Source organism: Brugia malayi, assembly GCF_000002995.4.
Source record: "Brugia malayi strain FR3 genome assembly, contig: Bm_v4_ChrX_scaffold_001, whole genome shotgun sequence".
Lineage (NCBI taxonomy): Eukaryota > Metazoa > Nematoda > Chromadorea > Rhabditida > Onchocercidae > Brugia > Brugia malayi.
Genome location: NW_025062479.1, coordinates 3,579,165 through 3,599,301, shown reverse-complemented (window position 1 = coordinate 3,599,301; position 20,137 = coordinate 3,579,165). Strand labels below are relative to the sequence as shown.

The window sequence follows — 20,137 nt, the reverse complement described above, 5'->3', positions numbered from 1 at the left end:
TGATGAACCTAGCTAAAAACTGACATCGACAGAAAATCAGTTTGCACTGATTTCATGGTTCTTCATGGTAAACTTTGTTTCTTTTACTGCAGAATGAGCATCACTAAACATTAAACATTAAACAACGAAGCTTGAATGTTTTATGCATGTGCAAGTTGAGATATTAAAGAACAATATAGCGATGAAGAAGGAAATATCATAACTTGTTTTAAAAGTAATCAACAGGACAACAGTTTCAATCATAAGGAAAGATGATTAACTTGTTGATTTTTTGATCAAATATTTTGTCTCAATCAAAGATCTGATCGATTCAGTGATACTAAATTCTATATTAACTACCAGTTTCAACTCTTTGTTGCTGCCTTCATTTAGTTGGTCAACAGTAAAATCAGTTCCATCAATCAACAATATAAACAACCTGCGGTAATGGATACAAACGGGAATATTTCATTGGGATAGCTGTAAAATGGCGTTGAAAATTCGCATATGTTCACAACAACAACTCGCCATTGTCGTATTCTGCACTTACTGCTATCAAATTTGCTACTCTCCGAGCAGTGACATCAGATGGACATTCCTCTTCAAGTGACAATTGTTATAAGTGCCACATTTCTTGGCATTTCTGAGGCTCTTCCAAAAAAACCATATTACTGGAGTAAGTTTGTAATCATAATCATTATGTGGACACTAGTGATTGAATACCCTTAAATTTTTACATGGATAATGTATTATTTGTATTCCTAGGAGGGTAATTCTTTCGTATGCAAAAATTGTTCATTATTCACTTTTTCATTCCTACTGGCAAAAAAGTTTTTTTTTTCTTCATAATTTCTATAAAAATTTCTCCTCTGCTAATCATTTACAGTGGCCTAAAAGCTAAATCAATTGCAAATAAGAAATGAAATGAGATGACTGATTAGAAATTCGTTTGATTATTCTGTCATACCTTCAAAAACTATAATGAACCTTACACATCCCAATAATATTTAATGGGAGCGTTTATTAGCATCTTTCCGATTATTAGCCATACTCAGTTGTGGAACCTTCATAAAATAGAGGAATTTACATCGAAATGGAACCCCGAAGACAGGTCATAGAGAACAGTTACTGTGATTGACATCCAATGAATTTTAGCAACTCGGAAACTAGAATGTGAATCCATAGCAGGTCATCGAGTATCACGATGTGCCTTACATAATCCGGAATCAAAAACTGAACTGAACCCTTTATGCTACGAAGAAATTGATGAGGTTAGGAAGTTTTATGGAACTGTATTGTTTCTGGCTTCACATATGAAACGTATTGTATTGAATGGCTGGACAACCTTGATAGTTTATAATATTCAGTCATACAGATATTAAAAGAATGAAACGTCTCTTAGCAGCTAAATATTTTGATAAGTGATTATTTTCAAAAGATGTCATGGCAAGCATCAAGTAAGGGTGATACAAAAGTTATTGAAACGATGAATCTTACATACTTCTTATGTCGAGTAACATTTCCTTGAAAATGATCTTAATTTATGCTGTGCTGAACAACAATTAATAATTTACTCATTAAAAGTTGCATTAAATGGTTTAAATTAATTAGGTAAAGAATGAAACAAAAATTTACTGTCGCATAATGTGCGAAGAATCAGATGATACAACTGTGCTGGCAAAAGTACCCACGTGGAATCATGCTTGTAACGTTTACTACAATTATATGCTCGAAAGGTTCCGTGAGGATTGGTTGGTTATTGATTTTTATTTTCAGTGAAGGAATATCTTTGTGTATTTCGATGAAATAACATATACTTTTTTTATACAACTTTAACTTCCCATAACAGACAAATATGTTATTTGTTGAGAGAAAATTATTACGTATACGCATATGTTTTAGGTATCTTTGGCGTTCAGGTGATTGCCTCAATACAACTATAACATTCGAAGTAAGGTGCGGTTTTGCTCGTGATTCACGAGTGTTTTATCGACAAAACCAAAAATTATTTGAATATGATGATACAGAAGATGAGCAGAAGCGAGCAAGAAATTGGCGAATTGCTTTTGCATAGATGTTGCTTTATTTTTTCTTTTTCATTTGGAAATAAACACATCAAATATTGAAATTCGAAAATTTATAAATCCTGAAATTTTAAGCAAAGCGAGCTGATAACTGGAATCACAGAGTAATAACTAGTTCACTTTACTGAACTTCCAGTCTGTTCTATTGTCGAAGTATCGGAATTTTTGTAAGAACTTCGTAAAGAAACCTATCAAAGCGATTGTATTTCATACATCAATTTCATCAATTTTTTTTTTTCTTTTTCATGTGCACATTCAGTAATTATAAGCCATAAAATTCATTAATAATGTCTTTAAAGTGTAAAATTGACTGCTAAGCTCAAATGACTGCCAATTTGTCCAGTTGAATATATTTCTTCTTGGTAACATTTTGAAAGCTTGGCCTATAAGCGATGTTAACCTCATTGCTTACACTCCTCCTTTAATCGTGTTTGCTTTACAACAGTTTGTAACTTTCTGGTTTTGATCTGTTATTGCAGAAATAATGCTATATTAAAAAGGAATTGTATTAAGAAACGTCGAATATTCCTGTTTATTTGAATACAGGAAACAAATGAAGATGAAAATGATTGACACAAGAGACAGTAAAAATGAATCTAATGAATTATTGCCAGAACCAATTCGAGACTATAAAACAGTGGAACATTAGAACTTCTCACAGAATACACCGCACCGATTCCTTTGTTTTCATCGTGGGAGTATGCTTGTGCTTAATTACGACATTATTTCGTGTCTCACAGTTTTTTTTCTTGAAAGAGTTATTGTGCACTTCCAATGTTCATCAGTAGAGAAGTGTCTTCCATATTGGCTTGCCTCTTTTCCTTTGGATATCCCTCTACAAATTAGCTATTCGAGACGACCACATTGCTTCTTCCCACCTACTTCTCTTTCCTTTCTATTACATTTCAAAGACTTGAAACCTTTCAGTCCCTCCCCAACTTAACCCGACTTGCTGCACTATCTGAGCTTTGTCTATGAAATCATCCCATCCACCAGCTGTGAGATCACATTTTCATAACCGTCCATGCAATTCGGATGACCGAATGTCGTTGCTTACGTGCGGGACGTATGCGTACAGCCGTGTTTGGACGAGGCGGGAGTTTGTTGTGTTTTCAGTAGCGTAAGTTGGTGGGGTACTGTAAAAGGCAGGTGGTATGGTTTAGAAATTACATGTAGTATTTCTGAACACCTACATCTTCTAGTTTTGGAGAGAGTGAGGGAAGACTTTTTGTGCCAAACAAATATGCAAGGTCGTATTTGTTGTTAAGTAGTAAAGGCTGAATGAGTTGCAGGAAGATGTTAAGTTTAGTTGATTATACTGGAAGTGATGACGAAGACATTGATGAATCACATAATGAAGAATGTATTTATGCGGAAGTAGTTTCAAATCGCACGAAAAGTTCAACATTTGCAAACAAGGACGATAGAACGACAGATGAATTCAAAAGGCTAGGAGATGTTGCTCTGATCGATGATATTACAAATGCTGGTAATGTGTATCTGTCGCAGTATTTTCTTTTTTACTAATAAACCATTTGTTGTATTAAGAATATAGTTTATGACTGGTTTTTATATTGTTAGCTTGTTTTTGTTACTTTCGTTTCCGAACAACACTTATTTTATTTCTCTTCGAGAGTTGGAGAAAACCTTTCTAAAGATGACGATGCTTCTTATTAAGGCACATACTTTTATCTCAAATATTATTGACCATCATTTTAATTTGTTTATATGTCTAGAAGAACAGCCATCAATATTGACAAATTTACCACCTGCGTTACCTTTGGCAGATAAGCGCATGGAAAAAGAAAGAGATTTAGAAGATTTGGTAAAACGAAAAGACTGGGAACTGAAATTAGCAAAGAAAGCTGAAAGAAGACGCAAGCGTCATCATAAAATTAGTACAAACAGAAGTTCGAAAAACTATCGTGCAAGGTTCTATTTTCCAAATTGATGCGCCCTTTTATGTCGCTAATACTTCATGGGATTTCCCACTTATTTTGAGTTGTGACATTATTCAAATGATCTTTTTCAGAATTTTACCGTAGTGCGAACTTTTCCGATTCTCATCATTACTCTTTTACAGTTCCTTCAGTTTCAAAAAAAAATGTATTTGAATTTGCCTTATACTAATTCTTTACTTGTTTGTAGTAAAAGTTTGGTAGATAACAAAAGCAATTCAAAGAAACTGGTCGTTATACAAGCTTTTAGTGGATTGAAAGGCCTAGCTGGTGACGAAAAGCAAGGGAAGTCTGATGAGGTAAATTATACATGTTTAAAAACATTTCTGGTTAGACTTAGGAGTGATGTTGGATGGGAGGATTAACTGATTTTATGTACTAAGTTATCTTTCACACTTCGGGAGCTATAACAAAGTTGGATTTTTTTTTTTGTTAACTTAACAAATAATGATGTATTTTGAGTGAATGTCGTCTGTTGGCAATACGAGAGTCTCATGCATTTTCATTAGACTACTTTTTTTAATTTCTTTTAGTCGGCTGGCTAAGTTCCCAATTTTACTTTAGACTGTTTGCTTTTTGCAATTAACTTTTTACATCTTCCCGAATTGGTTCCAATCTCTGTGTTACTCTTTAGATTACGTAACTTTTTTCTCACAACAATAGCGTTCGATGTCTTATTCATGATGTATAGCTTTGATTCCGTGTCCTCATTGCAGATATCATTTTAATTTTTCAGCAACCGGCTCATTTGATGACAGCTTCCTCATCAGCTAATCTTCTTACGGTCTTACCTGAACCTAAGAATGCTTCAAGAACCTCAAGAAATTTAAGTCTTTTCACGCCTAACAATACACATTCTTCAGAAAATGCTAAAATGTCTAAAGTTAGTAAATCTGTTACTTTCATAAGTTTCTCAGTATTGCAGGTTGTTTTAGATAAATCTGTTTTGACCGAATATTACATCTCTTCTGATGCTTATCGTTTAATGTCAGTGTCTTTATAGATTGTCGTTGCCAGAGAAATTTCGAAAGAATCAAAATTTACTAAAGAAAGTGATGATGGATCTGATGAAGATCATGATTCAACAGACTTCTTTGGTCTCAAAGCATTTGATAATCCTCCTGTAGTATCGAATATTACATCTGTTTCAAATATTTCAGATGACAAAAAACTTGGCCAGGTTTGGTTTAATTTGAGTTTTATCTTTCCGTCTATATGGTCCGGTCAATATTTAGATATGCATTTCCACATATATTTGCATATAGTTTGTGACTCTTCGATATGACATCAAGCTACACAACATCAAAGGAAGCATATATATATATATATATGCTTTGTAGTATTTATAATGCCGTGAAGGTTTACAGGCGAATACGATTTACCGTATATGCTATAATTCAGGAACATTGATTTTTTCTCTCCATTTAATTTTAATTTGTAAGTCAAAATTAGTTCTAATTGTTATTGTGAAAATATATTAGTCGTCAACTTTTAGGTCGAAGTTGACGAAAACTAGTTCAAAAATCCAGTATCTGACAACTCGACATCCTTAAACTCTAATTTTATTGCATTATATCTTTTGCTATTTAACATTTCTTATGAAGTTCACATAACTTTAATCATTGTCGGTTTATTTAAAGAGTCTGAGAAATATGAAAAGTAAATTTAGTAATTAAATGAAAGTTTTGTAACCGGGGCAGTTTCTTTTTTTTGGTTCACTTTTCTCACTTTTGTTTCAGGATGTATAGCATAGTTCATGACCTTTCATTAAGTTGTTGATTAAAATTAGATTGCACAGTCTGTTCTGACACTAATTAATAAAACTGTCTTCTGACTGTATTGTTTCTAATGAATCTATAGGTTATAGGTCGGACTAACAAGTGATGCAAAAGTTGGAAATAATATATTTGAATTCGTTTCTAATCCAGAAATTATTGCTGAGTGTTATGATACATCTACCTCCACTACTTCGTCTGGAGTTATTGATGACAGTGTAAGTTTCTATGATCAGTTTTTTTGAACACATTCTGCATCTCTCAATAGTCAAAAAGTATAGATTGAGGACATTGTTTTTTATACTAGTAATAGAGATGGAGCAAATTAATGAAAAAGTGTCCACAAAATTCTGCGGATGTAAATGTTGTATTTAATGTTGCTTTCAACATCATGAAACTTTTGATTGGAACTGTTTTTAGCAAGCTTTATATATGATTTATTCACGTGATATTGCTCATTTGGGTGGCACAGTTTCGAATGCTGCTAAAGCCGTGGAAAATATAGTCGATGTTAGTGTTGATAAGGTGAACTGTTTTTTCAAGTCATTACTGTCTAATGATACGAAAACTTATACCGATTCTGATTATATATAGTTTTTTAACATCCTGGGTGTAATTGATTTTTCAAGGTCTTGGGTCCAAACGTTCGTTCGACACTTCTCAAAAATCTTCATAACAAATCGCTTGCGGAAGCAACTTTATCACATCTTGCTAGCATGCCAAAAAGCAAAGATACTGTTAGCATGCTGGCACGACGAAAACATCAGATCACATATCTTGCCAGTGTTGTAAGTACTTCGCCTTCATACCGCCCTTACGGCATATTTTGTTCACATTCTATTATTTGACTTTCATTTAGTTTCACTGTTATGCATTCAAGATATCAAATTAGTTGAAATGATGTTTTAGGCAGTAGCCAGAGAAGAACAGCTTGCTGAGCAATGGTCTGTGAATCGACATAACAAAAGAACGTCGGCAAGAAAATATGGATTTTAATAAAGATCACTAAATGCTACTTATAGTATTTTATGCTTCTGTAGTTGACTAGCTTTTTATTTCAAATCACTTTTAGTGTTTCCGTATAAATTGATGTTTCTTTTCTGCATATCTGTACTTGTTGAGAATTCACTTTTAATGACATAAAAATGTAAAAATATTACTCTTCCAGAAAATAGGTACTTTTTAGGATATTGATAAAGTTCACCACTTTCTGAATGGAATTTTTCCCGTTTGTAAATGTTGTTAATGTCTATGTTCAAATTTTTCGTAAATTCAGTTTGTAATAAAGCTTGCCTCACTTTTTTGCCAAAATATGACAAGGGTGTATGAACATTTTTTACAAAAATAATTTGGAGGATGGGAAATAGGCATGACGGACGAGCAAATTCATTTGTTTGACAGGTTGGTGCAACTTTGATACTAAGTATATGGTTCGACTGTCAGCAACAGTTACTAATAATCAGGGTGATGAGTGTGTGCTTGGTAATTCTCAATGTGAAATTAATCAAAATGAAAGCTAATCTAAAGTATTCGTTAATTTGCTACAGAATCAGAACGAAAGGAGAAATGCTGAAGAAATTGGTGGAATTGGGGACGTCTAGAGAGGAGGTAAGTACTTCGAGTTCATGATTTTCAATGCTAATTTTTGGGTTAATTCCTTTTGCGGGACTAAATTGTGTTTTTCTTTTGCCTCTTAAATTTCACTAATTCAGTTTTTCTATATTGTATGCACTGTAGGTGTTTTTTATTTTTGTTTTTGAAGTTGTAAGCAATTAATTGCACTGTGGAGGTGAGGATGGTGTGTCACTTTGAATTTATATACGAGATATTAAAAAGTATTCGGTAATAAAAGTTGTTACTATATCATTTCTGATAATATCATTTTGATGATGTTTCTTCAGCATTAAAAGTCCGGTTTTGGCAACAGATAATGTAATTTGTGGTTAAATATAAGCAGAGTAGTGTGAAAGTACTTCAGTAGAATCTGCATTACCTGTTTTCACGTTTAGATCATATTTATTACCTGTGCCCAGTTATCGTTCTATGTCGTTTTGCGTTTATGTACTCAGAATTACTTACTGATCAGTTATTATTGCTAAATGTTTTACTGTTGACAAAAGACGAATTCTTCACATATGTTATAATATAGTTATCAGAAAATAAAAACTTAAAACAACAGTGTGCAGTATTATGAGATGATTCAATTAACGGATTGTCCTTCTTCATTGTCCTCTAGAAATTTAGTAGAAATTGGTTGAGGTTGTCGCTTAATAGAGACTGATGAAGTGTAGTGTTGGTATTGAAATAAACCAGATCAAAGCGCACTATTGTTGTAGTTGAGTTTTTGAGTCTTTAACGAGAGTTATTTCTTCCTTACATAGCGTGAATTTGTTTACAACATTTGAAAATTGCAAATATCATTTACCAGATTGAGAAAGGAGAGCTGAATAATGATTTACTAGCTTTAGCATTTGGCATCATTTATTATATTAAAATTTTTCTACTTTTGCATAATGAATTGTCTGGAAAATATTCAAATAAAACAAAACATTAGAAACTTCCGCATTATGAATTTACTTCAATCAATATGTTTTTATGTTTTCAAAATATTTCGTTTTCGCAACAATCATTGCATCAAAATTTTCACATTCGTAAATGAAGATGATTGAATCTCACTTTGTTTTATTCATCGCATCACAGTCAATTTTTTGATGTTATTTCTAACAATGATTTTTCTATTACCAATTCACTTTGGACCTAAAATGAAAATTAAGATTTCAATGTGAAAGATTGAAATGAACTCTTCCTTCTTTTGCTTCGTTTCTACTGTTAAGATATCTTACATCGAAAGCAGTAGATAAGGATAGTTTGTTTATACCTATGCATTTCAAACCTGTAAATTCATGGACAAAAATAAACATATAGTGCAAACATTGCAACTTTTCTTTTACATAGCTTGGCCTTGCTAATTGTATTTCTATATGTATTATATATATTTGATTTACATTTTTTTAATTTAATAGACAGTTTCCTGAAGAAACAATGGACTCTACTTATTCTCCTCAGATCATGATTCGATCGGTATCGATTATCATTGTGTGGATTTTTGTTGTGGAAGCAAGTCGAATCATTCTTCATTCAGAATGTAAGTTCATTTTCCAATCTGACTTCTGTAAGCTGGAAAACGAAGATATGAAATGTGGTTTATAAGTTACTGATATCATTTAAGCAACAGACGCAGATAGAGGAAACGGTAGTGAGGAAGAAAAGTGGATTAATGAAATGGTTAATGGTGATTACAATGATGATGACGATGATGATGATGATGATGATGATGATGATGATGATGATGATGATGATGATGATGATGATGATGATGATGGTGATAATGATGGTGATGATGATGATGATAATGATAATAATAATGATTATGAAGCTTTCACAAATGAAAATACCGAGGATAGCGATATTCATGTTAGGTTTTCTGAAAAAATGAACAGTTGAGAAATTTCATTGTGGAATCAACATATTTTCAAAATCTTTGTTGTAATTATTTGTAATTGAATTTTTTTTAGTGCCTTTGCTCTTTTTAAACCATAATAAACAGTTTATGAGATTTGGAAAGAGGTCAAAGGAATAACTTCATGCCACAAATATTATTGCTCAGAAAGACAAAATAAATGAATGGAAAAGTAGTGATAACGACAAGGAGAATTTAATTAATGACGAATCACAGAACGACAACAACATTGTTGCCGAGATTATAACTAACAACTCAAATGGTAATGAAAGTAATGGTGAAAACGTTTCTGAGAAAGAAGATGATGACGAGATTGTACGAACTTTTTCTTTTATATCCTTACTATTTGACAGATTTATATTTCGTTATAATCACAGTCTACATACATTTTCTCTGCAGCTTCTAAATCAATTAGATTTAGTATCATCATACTTCAAATAAACGCACTTTTTCGATAAACTGAATGTGCTTATAACTACAGCAATGAGATTTGCGGTAGGTAATATCATGAAAAGCAGATAAAGACATTATTTTAAGTGATAAAATGTTTTCTTTTAAGCATCAGTTTCTAAATCTAACAGAAGAAATGAGCTGGTTCATGAATTTTATGAGATGAAAATAACCCTTAGAGTGAGTGAATGAGGGTAATGCTATGATTTCTAATTTTCGATACTAATTATAAATTATCTATTGGATGAGAAATCACTGAATAGGAAACCGTCTTATTTTGGAAGATGAAACAACATGTAATATTTGAGGATAAACTTGAAGAATCATTGTCTTCTACTAAAGAAGCGAATATAATCGATTACACTCACAGTATTTCTTCGGCGCCAAAACATCATATTTGGATGGAAAAAAGAATGATCGGTGTTGTCATTAAAAAAAATGGTAATCTTAAATTTCAGTCTACGTTTGAACTTTTTAGATTTGTAAACATTCTCCATATTTAAACTTTTTTAAATGAAAATAGTTTATTTGCAATAACATAGCTCACTTCTGATGGTAACCATGGTGAAATCGTCCCTTGTAATATTTAACTGACGTTATTAAATTTCAGTTAATGTAACATTATTAGTCCAGATAATTACCCAACTTCTTCGGAATTCAATTGCTGTCCTTATCTCGCTTGATTTTTAATAGTTAACAAGAAATTTTAGGATTAAGACAATTGTATGCTTTAGACTAGAAGCCATTCAAAATTGCTTTTTACTAATATTTTTCAATAACACGTTATCAAAATTGATTAATAGACATGTCTCTTTATCACTTATTCTTTTTTTGTTTTCAGTAAAACGAGTGAAACGTGCGTCAAGAGCCGGCAACTCTCGCAAAGTGAAGGTTATGCAAGAACGTCGTAATAATCGCTTGGACAGTAGCAACACATCGGAAAATTGGAATCATCATAAACACAAAGTAACAGAGAGCTGATAAAGAAATGGTTCGAGTGATTACATTTCAGGCAAATAAATTAAGGAAACAAAAAATGAACCTTGCATTCCCAACCGCAAATTATAGTGTTGTGTGTTTGAGAATCATTTAAAAAGCAAAATTGCAGTTTACTATTTCAAACCGTTTAATGAGAATTTATCTTTGGTAGAAGCAGGAAACTTTTTGTTAACATTATAAGAAAAGGATGCTTAACTTTCGAGAATGCATAGAGATGATAATTTCTTTGAAAATGTCAGTTCCACGGAAATATGATAAAGAAAAAAGCATGCCGACAAACAGAGAGCTAATAGATAAACTCTGGGGAATGTTTCATGAAAAATTAGATATACAGGCGCGTTATCAGTAGCCATAGAATGATTATATATTATAAAATTAAAAATAATCTTTTTTAGTATTCATCCGTGCCATCTTCAGCCGGAGACAGAATTTGTCAAGTGTGCTTATGAGTACCTTCCGTACATTATTTGCCAAAAAGGATTGCCATCATTTTGCTTATGATGCTAAACTTTTCCTTTTCTTCAGAAATTTTTGCTTATTATTGCTGCTAAATCATATATTTTTCAATTATTGTTTGTGAATTATTTCGCTGTAAAAAATTGGTATAAAATTTAGAATTCTTAAGATATATTTGCATGGCAATATCAGAATCAACAAAAAAGAAATCTTAAGTTTTCCATTAACCAATGATTGATTCATTCTAGATCCCTTTTTACATTAAACAATTCGCAAATAAATAATGAATCATCCGTGATTAGTTAAAATTACTTTATACGATGAATTAATTGAAATATGCAAAACATCCGTTACGAAAAGTCAGTGTTTCTCGTAATATTATCGATTCAGTAAAACATATTTAAACATAAATTAATTACACGAAATATATCATTAAAAGAATGCTAGTAAACAGCCTCTAAACAGACCTGTAGGATAATTTCAACGTTATTTCAATCAACGTTGAGGTAATCTAATCCAATGATATCTGATTTAGCCTCAACTGTAATACAAAAATTTTAATCTTAAAGGAGTCATTAGCAGTAGTGGACGGAAGGGCATTCACATGCATTAAAACCATATGAAATTCGTCAAGTAATTTATCCAACACCTGCTGACGGGATTTACTAAACGTATGAGCTATGTCTAATACTTTTAGAGAAATATTCCAAATTTTATCTTCTACCATAAATTCTTAAATAAAAAAGAGACATTTTTTAGTGGGCTTTCTTCCAGTAATTTCGAAATAAATTTGCTAAGAATGTTTCACTTCCTTGGCACTTAGTGACTTTCCAGTATTTATTAGCATTTTTTATTTTACTTAAAGAAACAAAGATATCGAGTTTTTCTAGGAAATATGCAAAATTGTGAGTTATTTCCATCTGGGGAGATAAACTAAATACAATCACTTTCCTTTATCACTTCAAATATTGATAATTGGTGGAGACATAAGATTAAGAGAGAGAGAGAGAGAAAGAAAAACAAAGAAATGAGAAAATATAATATAAGCAGGAGAAGTTTCTCTGCAGGTTGAGAATCTCGCTAGTTATAAGCCAACGGTTACTTACTGTTTAGTTGTCTGCTCCAAAAGAACTGGTCATTTAGTCACTCTTTGCTTTAGGCCCTACTCAGCTGTATATAGCCGTAGTCGGCTAACTACCGGAAAGTATAACTATGTTTTCCGCATCCAAACTTCCTAAGGAACCTACGCAGGAAGGTCATAGAAACTTCTAAATGACGACAGTCGTGAGAGTCAAACAAGGTAGGTTGGTAAGCATAATGCGTTGCTGTTGGTGCATTTCAGTGAATTCTTGTTTGTGTGTGTGTATGTATGTGTGGGAGGAATAGGGCTGCTCGTAATCGTTGATGACTGCTCAACTGCTATTTCCGATGGCAGATGAGTAGTAATGAGTAAAGGACTGCAACTGACTGATAAGCATGCGGGACAGACAACAGATGGAAAAGGAGGACTAACATGTTGTTGCTTCTCTGTGGGTGCTGTAGAAGGAGTCTTAGCCTACTCCTTTTAGTAGGTCCTTGAGGTGGTTGTAAGTACAGACTGGTGTTTCGAATAGCCTGGTCCCTAGGCTAGCAATACCCTCACTTACCCTTCTACATTCCTCACTCCTTTTCACCTCTCTATTAACGGAGTGTCTTCACTACGACAACATTCACTTAACAAAATAGCGTCAAATCGTGTCAAAAAAAGCAGCGGCTATAAGGAGTCATCGACAGTGAATTAGAATTAGAGAAATATGACAGGGTAAGTGCCCCTAAGGGTCATCCTTCTCATTCTGCTCTTCTTCCTCATCAATTATATCATCATCAATTACAACAACAACAATAACAACAACAAACACTACTGTTGTTATCAAGAGGACGGTTGCCGTCATCACTATCAGCGATTGTTTCAGCTTCAGCTATCTCAATTTTTTCAATTGATTTACCAACCGTATATGTTTTTCGTACTTCGCTGTTGCTGAAGAACCGAAACAAACTTTTTATTTGTTCCTCACTGATTCATTAGTGAGATAGAAGAATTGGTGGCTGAGCCATATTGTCCGATGTCAATGATCAGTTAGTGAATCACATGAAACATTATGACTGCATAATTGATCTCTTGTCTGCCCAGTTTTATAAATACTGTTTAAATTATCCGGTAAAATCAATCCATTATTTGCATCATAAGTTCCATTGAACCCTTGATCTAGACCCTAATATTTTGACCCTTTTTCGGGTCCGTTTCTTTTTCTGCTCCTATTACTTTATTGTATCCCAAATTACATAGCACTTTATATTGCTTCTGGTAGTACAATTGAACTATAACGTATCATTGGCGCCATGGGGCATTGCGCCTCACGGGACCAAAAAGATCAGAAGAATTTGAACCGTCGAATCGATGAGCAAATCAAAAAAGATCAGTCAATGTCACTTCGGATCATTAAACTTCTTTTATTAGGTACGTCTGACATTTTTCAAAAATCTTCATCTGGGTCGTATTTTTCATCTTTTCACTGGAATTTCCGATTAAGCCTTGTTGTATGCATAACTTCGACATCACAAATTTTTGAATTCATTGTAATAAGTAAAATTGCTTCTAGATATCATTATGTTTCAAAGAAAGAAAAAATTAAAAAAACTAAACTGAATTCTCGATGAACAAACTCTCATAAGTATTTTATAGCATAATTTCATATTTAAAGGGATTCAAATTTCATATACTTTCGTTTGACCCTTTATGGATGCTTTCTCAATGTATTATATAACACAATTTTGAAAATGATTCTCTCATCCTTTAAGATTGACAATGTTGAAATGGGATCAATTTTTAAATTTGAATATTGAAGTAAATATATATATCCAATGAACATCACAAACGATACTCTTAGTTTCTTATTACAAACAGTCCAGTCATTTCAAAGGATTGAACCAATTACTTTTGTTGTCAAGCCGTCACTTTCAAAACATTTTATCACTTTAGTTTAGAACCGGATGACCATTTAATTCGGAAGAGATTTTTTCTATCATTTATTAGATATCTACAGTTGCTTCAATAAGATACGAATTTCCTTTTTATCGCCAAGATATTTTGATATGCACTGATAACTCGCTATTCTACTATCCCTCTTAAAATTTGCATTTCCTTTAAACCAGTTCATTAAATGAATTATCATTTCATTGTACCTTCATCATAGAATCTTAACATTATTTTTTAAAACAATGAATAATCAATGCTAATAGTGAAGAACTATTTGGAAAAAGTATCAACAAAATGTAGGCATTATGCAGTCTAAAATAATACGTATTATTTTGCAATTTGTAATCAGGTCTTAAATATGAGTTATGAAATTATGTTTAACAGTATATATAAACAAAGTTAAATTATGCTAAACAATATATCTTATCACACAGTTTTCTCTCAGCTTTTATATTGGTATCATTCATCTTCCTAACAAATTTTGTTAATGAAAAAAGACATGAAAACATTTTTCTTCTTACAACTTCTATATAATGTATCCTTGCAAACTAAAAATAATGTAGAATAAATAATTGCAGGAGCTGGCGAAAGTGGAAAAAGCACAATACTCAAGCAAATGAGGTCTGTAAAGCGTTAAATAATTAACAATATTTCATTATTTGGTATAATTCAGGATCTATTAAATTGAATAAATCTGTTTACAACATAGGTTCTAATACGTTGAAGTCAAAATATTAGAAATTACTAATCATTTCCTTTACATCATATATATCACTGCTTTCCCTTCAAATTGGTATGCAGTTTTTAGGAAAAAAAGACGATAATTATTACTACTAAAATCTGTTTTGAAAAGTGCAGCAGAATTTCAGGAATTCAAGAAAGTGTAAAGTGTATGTACACTTTTTACTATTATATATATATATATATATATTATATGCTTGTAATTATTCAGGATATTACATAAAGATGGATTTTCACAGCAAGATCTAGAGATGATAAAACCAGTGGTTTATAGTAATTGCATACATTGCATGCTGGCAATTCTCAGAGCAATGTTTCATTTGCAAATTGAATATGAAGACCCCGACAGAATGGTTGGTTTCGCTAATTCAAATTTCTGAATATAATAATAGGGGAAGGTAATGGCCAGAAAGTTCACCAGGCAATCTTCATCCTCCAGGATAAGTTTTTCCAATATTTAATTTTAAAACTGTGAAAAAAAAAGGAGTGTTTAAGTCACAGAATTTTCAGAGATTTTATACCAAATTAAAAAATGCAATCATGAATGGAAGTAGATGATATTATGTCATTATTCATCATGAATATTGTGGATGTCCTTTATGGGCAGCTGTGTTTGCAGTCTCACATAATTATTTAAAATGAAATTATCTCAATAAATACCGGGTTGTTGAGAATAACCGAATGTATCATCTATGATTATGCCAGAAGGAACCCACATAATGCGAGCCATAAGTCAAATGGCGGTATTACGAACTATCCAATTTTTACTAGTCAAAATGTGTTAGGATCTTCTAAGTTTCCTCGGCACACCTGAAACATATGTGTTTTGACAGTTAGGCAATAATTGCTCTGAAGACTATAGTAAGATGACTGAGTCAAGATTATATATGCATATCCACTTAAAATTACAATTAATTCGATAAAATCAAAGTAGAACTTAAAAAAAGGTTATTGTGTCTAAGGAAAAACTGAGTCAACTGGATGAAAGTCACTGTGGTAAGATGCCAAATGTGTCTAAGGAAAAACTGAGTCAACTGGATGAAAGTCACTGTGGTAAGATGCCAAACCAAATGACAATATGTGCAGTCAATTAATAAGCATAGTTTGCTTCTTCTAATCGCATGATCTTCTTTATATTTACAAAGAATTATTAAAATATCTAGAATTCCGGAATCACTGGCTTTCTTAATATTGCAGCGCGACAGTCAACTTGTATTTGCCACTGTTCATACCAAAAAAGAAGAACTTGTTGAAGAGTTATCAGCAGCAATGCAGCGACTTTGGGCTGATGGCGGTGTCAGGGAGTGCTATAAACGATCCAATGAGTATCAAATCGATGATTCTGCCAAATAGTTCATTCTTTCTATGAAAATAAATTTGCTTCCTAACATCATTCTTTTAAGATCAGTTTTTGTTGACATTAGGACTCTTGTTCACTCGTGTGATTTTAGATTTCGAAAAGCTAAAGTAGAATGAAAGTGAGCATAGCAATTACTAGAAGTGTGAATTTATCTTGAAACAGTAAAGTGTTGCAGTTTCTTAGACAGTTTGCCGAGGTTAAGCTCCCCTAATTATTTACCAACAGAGCAAGACTTACTACGGACGAGAATTAAAACAACGGGAATAACCGAAGTACATTTCGAACTCAAAGGACTTACATTCAGGTAATATTTGATTCAGAAAATACTAAGTTCCCGCACCAAAATCGTCATCGGAAGTTTGAGCAGCGAATGAATGGAACAAAGATAATTTGGTCACAAGCGTTGTTATAAAAATCATGGTTAAGAATTCAGATGAAGACATAAGTGCAGTAATATCTGATGTTCATTTGTACCTATGAATTATCTATCATTCAGGCCAAGTGCAACAGTATTATGAAGTAAACCAAATAATTATCGGCAGATATTTGAGGAAGTGTTTAGTAAATGAAAAAGAACGTGGACAAAATAAAAAAATAATAATAAATAAAGGAAATAAATAAATAACAATGAGAAACGTGGCTATAGCGGATGAGGATGTATTTCCAGATGATGATTATGGCACGATCCCTGAATGGTCTCTGAATAGAGTTAATAAAAGCTGGACAAGTCCTCAGCAAGAAGCATCTGCACTCTGTACTCAGCAATTTACTGCTATTTATTTGAAGTGCACGGATGAGTGCGCTTCAACTGTTGTAATGCGCGTCACTACTACACTAGATTTCCATTGATGCATAAATGTGCGCCACTTATTATTAGTATTCCTTTTTCCTACTGATTATTTTGTAAGAACCGTTTACATCGTAAACAATATTTGCAGTTCACATTCCAGTATTAGACCATAAATACAAATAATGATTTAAAGAAATGAAAAGACACTTCGTTGTGCAACAAATGATAACAAATTGAGTTGAAAATTCCAGAAATTTCAAGCAAATCAATAGAATACCGCTATGTATCCCTTAGAAAAACAAAAAAATTGAACGGTTTGACCTGCACGAGCATAAACAACCAATAAATAGGTCAAATAGATTAACAGCAAAACTAATGTGCAGTAGTTTGCCACCAAACGACCTCATTTCTAGCGACAGGAGATCGTCACCAACTGAAGAAATAGAGAAATGATAGATTGAAGAGGAAAGAACAAATGAAACGACTGAAGAGAGTGTTTGACCAATGTGCCTTATTTATCACAACTAAAAAAGGATTTTGTCTTTGATTTTTATCTTCTGAACTATTGGATCTTTTTAAACTATCTTTTCATTCTTCTGTAATAATGTACTTTATGTTGTTAGCTTCGTTTTCTAATTTCGTGCGAAGTGCCGTTAAAAATGATAATATTCAGCTAGTATTCACATAATGGTAGATAATCACAATTATATTTTTGAAAAAAATGTGGTTATAAATGTCATCTCTCATTTAGTCCCATTATTTATCTGAAGTAAAATCTTCAAAATTAATGCACAAAAAATATTGATTGCGGGAAATTTCTGACTGTTAATTTCAGAGTGATCGATGTTGGCGGACAACGTTCTGAAAGAAAAAAATGGATACATTGTTTTGATAACGTAAATGCGATTATATTTATATCATCATTATCAGAATATGACCAAACATTACGGGAAGATAATTGCACGGTATCAAAATTTTTGTTTCAGTTGGGCAGTAAAACGTTTTCATAATAGATGACAATTAGTAAAATAATCATTTGATATGATGACATGGAAATATCTAATTTTGCTTTATTTCAAGTTTAACTGATGAAAAATTGAATTTGGAAGTCTAGAAACTTAGAAAATTTTCACACAAGTTGAAATGAGATAAACTTGCAATAAGATAAATAGTGGAAGACAGCAAGTATGACGAAGTGTTACGGAAAACAATTATCCATATTTATATTCATATGGTAATAATAACTATTATTACAGAATCGAATGCAGGAAAGTTTGAAGCTTTTTGACTCAATATGTAATAGCCCATGGTTCGCCGATATTCATTTCATCTTATTTCTAAATAAAAAAGACCTTTTTGCTGAAAAAATAACCCGCTCACCTTTAACGACATGCTTTCCGGAATACAAAGGTTCGTTATGATGTTGTTTACGATAATATCTTCCGTTACAATTTTCTGGCTCAAAAACTATTTGATGTATTTCAGGACATCAGAACCAAACGGAATGTATCAATTATATACAATGGAAATTTGAACAACTTAATAGGTTTCAAATTTTTACTGGCTTATATCAGATCTATGAGTATGTCATGAAAATTCGTAAATGCTCAGGAACGAATGATGTTGAACTTTGTTATGTCCTGAACATTTCTTAAAACTGTTGGAAAACTATGCTTCAATTACAAATATTAAATGAGTAGAACATTAATGCTGTTTAAGGAAAGTCATCAGTATTAATATGATATATGCCTTGCACAGTTAGAAAAATCAGATTAGCTTACACAGTAGATTTCAGATCTCCTCAGCGAGAAATATATTGTCATCACACATGCGCCACAGATACAAACAACGTGCAGTTTGTTTTGGATGCTTGCCTGGATATGATTATTGCTAGAAACTTGAAATCAATGGGACTTTGCTGAGGGATTCATTATCATGTCATTGTTTAGTGCTTCACTGGAACGCTAAAGCAGGGAGGAAATTTTTTGCAAGTCAAATTGTTTATTTCGAAGAGTAGCAGAGCTTTATTCCGTGTATCGCTTACAGTTATGAAATAGAAAATTATTTTTAGCCAATATGTAAGAGGATATAGGATATCTTAATTGCCATGTGATACAGGTAGATTCGCATGATGGATATATATATATATATATAATGCTACTACTCTTTATTTTAAAGGGTTTCTATAAATTTGTTCGGTAACTTATCTGAGATGAAATGAATATTCTGAATTCTGTTATCTACTTTGCTGTTATTATTGCTTATTTCAAATTGGCAGTTTATGAAATTTTTTAGATAAGTTTGTTGAACTCAAAGGAGCTTGAAGACGTAAGACTTAAATTTTTTTGATATGACATCTGATTATAACCAGTCCGAATACAAAACGACTGATTATAGTCTTATCAGCAAACTACCAGGTCTGTTTGAAATCACTGAGGTTGAGTCTAATGTTATATTTTTTTAATATTACGATGATTTCTATTCATCTTCATTTTTATAATGTTGTGATCATGAACAGAAAGTTATTCTATTTATAAATGCTTCTCACTTTTTATCATCACTTGCACTTATTTTCTTCTTTTTTTCTGTCATTTTACCGTCCAATAAACATGCTATCTCACCATTGATTATTCCACAATATGCGACTGTCATGCTAATTTTCCTTTTTTTTTTTTTGTCACTGTCGTCGTGACATAACTGTATCTTAAGAATCGTTTATATCACTGTCTTCAAAATGTTCATAGATAAAATGGCCCAAATGATGCTTAGTGGTTTGTATAACTACCTGTTCAAACCGTCAAATTACCATGCGATCAGTCGCGCACCTTTTCAAATGTGAACTTGGTTGATGAAAGTTGCTATTTACAAAAATGAAGCAGCAAATTAACTATACCCACTATAATTAGATGTATTCATCAAATTACCGTTTCGGATAAGTTACCTACTAAACTGTTTTCATTATAGATTTGGTTGTTTCAATGCAATCCAAATACTTATACTGGGTTATTT

General features: G+C 32.3%; 4 protein-coding genes across 6 annotated transcripts; all 4 read left to right on the top strand.

Moving 5' to 3' along the window:
- Window positions 1–567: 567 nt before the first annotated feature.
- Window positions 568–2,053, top strand: Bm2387 (Uncharacterized protein; the record flags this gene model as incomplete). Its single annotated transcript, XM_001899529.2, has 4 exons — window positions 568–655; window positions 1,135–1,250; window positions 1,591–1,730; window positions 1,882–2,053. 4 exons carry the CDS (start codon window positions 568–570, stop codon window positions 2,051–2,053), a joined length of 516 nt encoding a protein of 171 aa, XP_001899564.1.
- Window positions 2,054–3,359: 1,306 nt separating this feature from the next.
- Bm2673 (Uncharacterized protein) lies at window positions 3,360–6,792 on the top strand (the record flags this gene model as incomplete). Of its 2 annotated transcripts, XM_001899530.1 has the most annotated exons (9): window positions 3,360–3,552; window positions 3,800–3,995; window positions 4,212–4,320; window positions 4,758–4,904; window positions 5,025–5,201; window positions 5,889–6,014; window positions 6,217–6,321; window positions 6,426–6,584; window positions 6,706–6,792. In XM_001899530.1, the coding sequence occupies 9 exons, from the start codon at window positions 3,360–3,362 to the stop codon at window positions 6,790–6,792; spliced, it is 1,299 nt and encodes a 432-aa protein (XP_001899565.1). The 2 variants fall into 2 exon arrangements, with proteins under 2 accessions (XP_001899565.1, XP_042929428.1); XM_043073494.1 differs by lacking the exon at window positions 3,360–3,552 and having other exon boundaries at window positions 3,859–3,995.
- Window positions 6,793–8,838: 2,046 nt separating this feature from the next.
- Bm10940 (Uncharacterized protein) lies at window positions 8,839–10,747 on the top strand (the record flags this gene model as incomplete). The annotated part of the gene is made up of 5 exons (XM_001899531.1): window positions 8,839–8,941; window positions 9,026–9,270; window positions 9,464–9,631; window positions 10,075–10,207; window positions 10,608–10,747. The coding sequence occupies 5 exons, from the start codon at window positions 8,839–8,841 to the stop codon at window positions 10,745–10,747; spliced, it is 789 nt and encodes a 262-aa protein (XP_001899566.1).
- A 2,853-nt stretch (window positions 10,748–13,600) lies between these two features.
- On the top strand, window positions 13,601–19,050 carry Bma-gpa-7 (Uncharacterized protein; the record flags this gene model as incomplete). 2 transcript variants are annotated; one of them, XM_001899532.2, is made up of 9 exons in its annotated part: window positions 13,601–13,718; window positions 14,816–14,858; window positions 15,190–15,331; window positions 16,176–16,330; window positions 16,514–16,642; window positions 17,964–18,093; window positions 18,385–18,538; window positions 18,614–18,674; window positions 18,924–19,050. In XM_001899532.2, 9 exons carry the CDS (start codon window positions 13,601–13,603, stop codon window positions 19,048–19,050), a joined length of 1,059 nt encoding a protein of 352 aa, XP_001899567.1. The 2 variants fall into 2 exon arrangements, with proteins under 2 accessions (XP_001899567.1, XP_042929427.1); XM_043073493.1 differs by lacking the exon at window positions 13,601–13,718 and having other exon boundaries at window positions 14,854–14,858.
- Window positions 19,051–20,137: the final 1,087 nt, after the last annotated feature.